Source organism: Henckelia pumila, chromosome 1 (genome assembly GCF_033568475.1).
Source record: "Henckelia pumila isolate YLH828 chromosome 1, ASM3356847v2, whole genome shotgun sequence".
Taxonomy (NCBI): Eukaryota; Viridiplantae; Streptophyta; class Magnoliopsida; order Lamiales; family Gesneriaceae; genus Henckelia; species Henckelia pumila.
The window spans coordinates 22,651,314-22,654,620 of NC_133120.1; the positions used below are offsets into that span (position 1 = coordinate 22,651,314).

General features: G+C 41.6%; 1 protein-coding gene across 1 annotated transcript; it reads right to left on the bottom strand.

The window, feature by feature from the left end:
* Positions 1–325: 325 nt before the first annotated feature.
* LOC140860430 (uncharacterized) lies at positions 326–901 on the bottom strand. The gene has a single exon (XM_073263448.1). It carries the CDS (start codon positions 899–901, stop codon positions 326–328), a length of 576 nt encoding a protein of 191 aa, XP_073119549.1.
* Positions 902–3,307: the final 2,406 nt, after the last annotated feature.

Consider the following 3,307-nt stretch of genomic DNA (forward strand, 5'->3'; position numbering starts at 1 on the left):
TTCTGAATAGTTGGACGATATTCTTGGATAACGTTCAATTTATGCTCCATTACCTCTCTTCGCACCCCTAAGAGATTGGATACAGTCCATGCAAAGACATCTTTGTTCTCGTTCAAGAAATTTATCAGTTTTTCTTTGAGGGAGGCTTCTATCGTCCTTGCCACCCTGACTGACCCAGTCGGAGGGCAAATCAAAATTTCTTCGTATTCTTCTTCTGCAGTCATAGGGGTATTTTCTTCTAACAATTTTCCTTGTTCCCGGCCTCTAGGCCCGGGTCGGTCATCATGGCCAACCTTGACTGCTTTTTGTTCTATCCGTACTTCTTCTACATAGCACTTGCGAGAAATCTTCTGATCTCCCTGAACCTCGCCAATTTCGTTCCCACAGGATATTTGAGCTTTTGATATAATGCTGATGCTACGGCCATAAAGATAGTCATGGCAGGTCTTCCCAAGATAGCATTGTACGCAGAGGGTGCATCCACGATAATAAAACTGACAATCCATGTTTTTCTTGTACGGTCCTTTCCCAAAGTGAGCGGTAAATTGATCAGTCCAGTATGTCGGATGACATGACCTGTAAACCCGAACAACGACGTCACCACTGGTTCTACCTTATACTCTCCTAAATCCATCTGATTTATGGTCTCTTGAAATAGTACATTGACCGAGCTTTCGAAATCCAAAAAAATCTGGGCCACATCGTAATTAGTGACCAGAGCTCGAATAACCAGTGCGTCATTATGAGTAGTATCTGACAAGCCCTTAAGATCATTCGGACCAAAAGAAAGGGTCGGGCCTGTTCTAACCATATGGTCGGCTATCTCCATGTTGCTCAATTTTCTACTGCTCGTTTTCCTTGCTCTATTGGAATCTCCATCTGTTGGTCCTCCGGAGATCATGTTAATGACTCCTCTCGCGGGTTGGGGCGGCCCCTGATTGTTACCCGGTTTATTTGGATTCGGGCGCTGAAAGTTGCCCCGTGGTGGCTCGGGTCTTTGTCTGGGTCCTAGGTGTTCGGAACTATCCCGACCCCTCTTATTCGATTGATATCCTCTGTTCTGCTTTCCTATGATGTCTTTTATCCTTGAATTTTGTTGAATTATTCTCTCAATTTCTTGTTCCAATTGTCGACAGTCATTGGTGTTATGCCCGTACTCATTATGAAAGTCACAGTACTTGTATGACTTTGGCCTGCGAGGCCCCTGCTCGCTCCATGGGGGCCTTTGTAAAAGTTGTTTTTCTTCGCATATCTGGAGGGCTCGAGTCTTGCTCATCCTTAGGGGGTGAAAGAGGTGAATTGTCCAAGCAGCTTGGGTCGAGGAACTGGTCCCGCTTTCCGAGGCGTGTTAGGAGTTCTAACATTCTTTGGACTCAAGGGCTTGTCCGTCCACCCATTCGACCGGGAAACTTTTATCTCTTTTAAATTCACATATTTTTTCGCCCGAGCAAGCAGCTCGTCGTAAGTAGGTGGTGGTTTTTTGATCAAAGATTTAAGAAAATCCCCCATAGAAAGTCCTTGGGTGAAAGCGCTGATGAGCAGATCAGTAGTAGCAGTAGGCACTTCCAGGGCCAAAACGCTGAACCATCGAATATATATGCGCAAATCTTCTTGGCCTTGCTGTTTGATAGAAAAAAGACTAAGAGTAGTTGTAGGGTGTTTTTTGCTACTAGCAAAGTGGTGTAGAAAGACCTTGCTGAAATCTTTGAATTCCTTTATATCCCCCGGTCGTAGTAGGTTAAACCATTGCTGTGCTGGCCCAATCAGGGTATTGAGGAAAATTCGGCACTTGATCGGGTCAGAATATTTGTGCAGCAGTGCGGAATTCTCGAAATGGGACAAGTGCTCTTCTGGGTCTCCTTTTCCATCATATTCTCCCACATGTGGGAACTTAAAATTTTTGGGGAGTTCGGACTCCAGTATTTCGGCAGAGAATGGAATATTCCGGACTGATGTGGCTAGATATCCGGATTGTTTTTTCTTCAAAAGCTCCATCTCTTCTTTCAACTTCTTGATCTCCTCTAATTGCGCGTTCTGATCTGGTGGTGGGGGAGGGAAATTGGCCGCCCTTGCAGCCATAGCCTTTTCAACAGCGGCCGCAACCAGTTGCTCCATCTGTGTATCTACTCCATTCGTGCCAACCATCTTAACTCTGTTTCTTAAAATTTCCACAGACGGCGCCAATTAATGATGCCAATTTTTTCCTCCGGGTTCGGTTTGGTAGAATGGATCTCCAAATCCTCCACAAAGCGGGTCGGGTCGGGTTTCACGTGCACTGCACAGACAAAAGCTGAGTTAGGGGGCGCCGAAGGTGTTTCGGCGTGACCCCTCCGATGCCTAAGTCAGTGCTCGAAAGTGAAAGAGCTTGACAAAAAGTAAGAACAAGAGAATATGTGTGAGTGAGTGTGTGAACAAGAAGTGAATAGAAGAGATGAATGAATAAACCATGAATCATACCTGTATTTATAGGGGCTTAGAGGGGTAGGTTACCTTGTCAAGGTAGAACATGTGTTAGAGTAGGACTCTAATTGATGAGTCTCAAATCATATCAAATCTTGGATTCCTAAGATATTTGTCTTTATCTGTTGCAGATCGTCATGTATCCGAGAAGACTAGAAGGTTCTAGATACCGAGCCCGTCTTGGGCCCGGGTCGGGCTCCGCCCGTACCGGTTAGGGCTCAAGCTCATGAATTTATGATCACGAGCTCATTCCCTAACAGAGCTATCTCAGATTGGGCTTTTCACAAAATAAGACTAGATGGGCCTCACTATATACTTCCAAAATATGGATTATTGGGCTCGAGTCGGGTTAGACCCGTATATTTTTTAGGGGCATCAAAATCCATTTATATTATTGTAATATATATTAAAAAAACACATCTTATTTTATACAACACTAATTTTTGAAGGACCAGACTTAATTTTATATAATTTGTAAGTAAATCGATTTATATTTGTGCCCATCATTATAAGTAAAGGATCATGCATTTTATCCATATAGGGACGTAATTAAATCGAGTCAATTTTTAAATATTATTTTCACAAGTAAATTATTGTTCAATCAAGTTTAGGTATATTTAAAATAGAAACTTAAATAATATTTTATATTTTTTTGGAAGTTAAAAAAAATATATGAATAAAATAATATTAATTTTATTTTTCTAATTTGTTAATACTTTGATTTGAGCCAAATGTTTTTAAAATTTTACTCCCTTCGTTCCAATTATATAGACGTCTTTTCGTTTGTCTCAAATATATAGATGTGTATTTATAATTATCAATATTTCTTCTATTTTTTCGTAATATG

Coding starts and splice junctions, on each gene's coding strand:
- LOC140860430 (XM_073263448.1), bottom strand. CDS start 901: ATGATCTCCGGAGGACCAACAGATGGAGATTCCAATAGAGCAAGGAAA.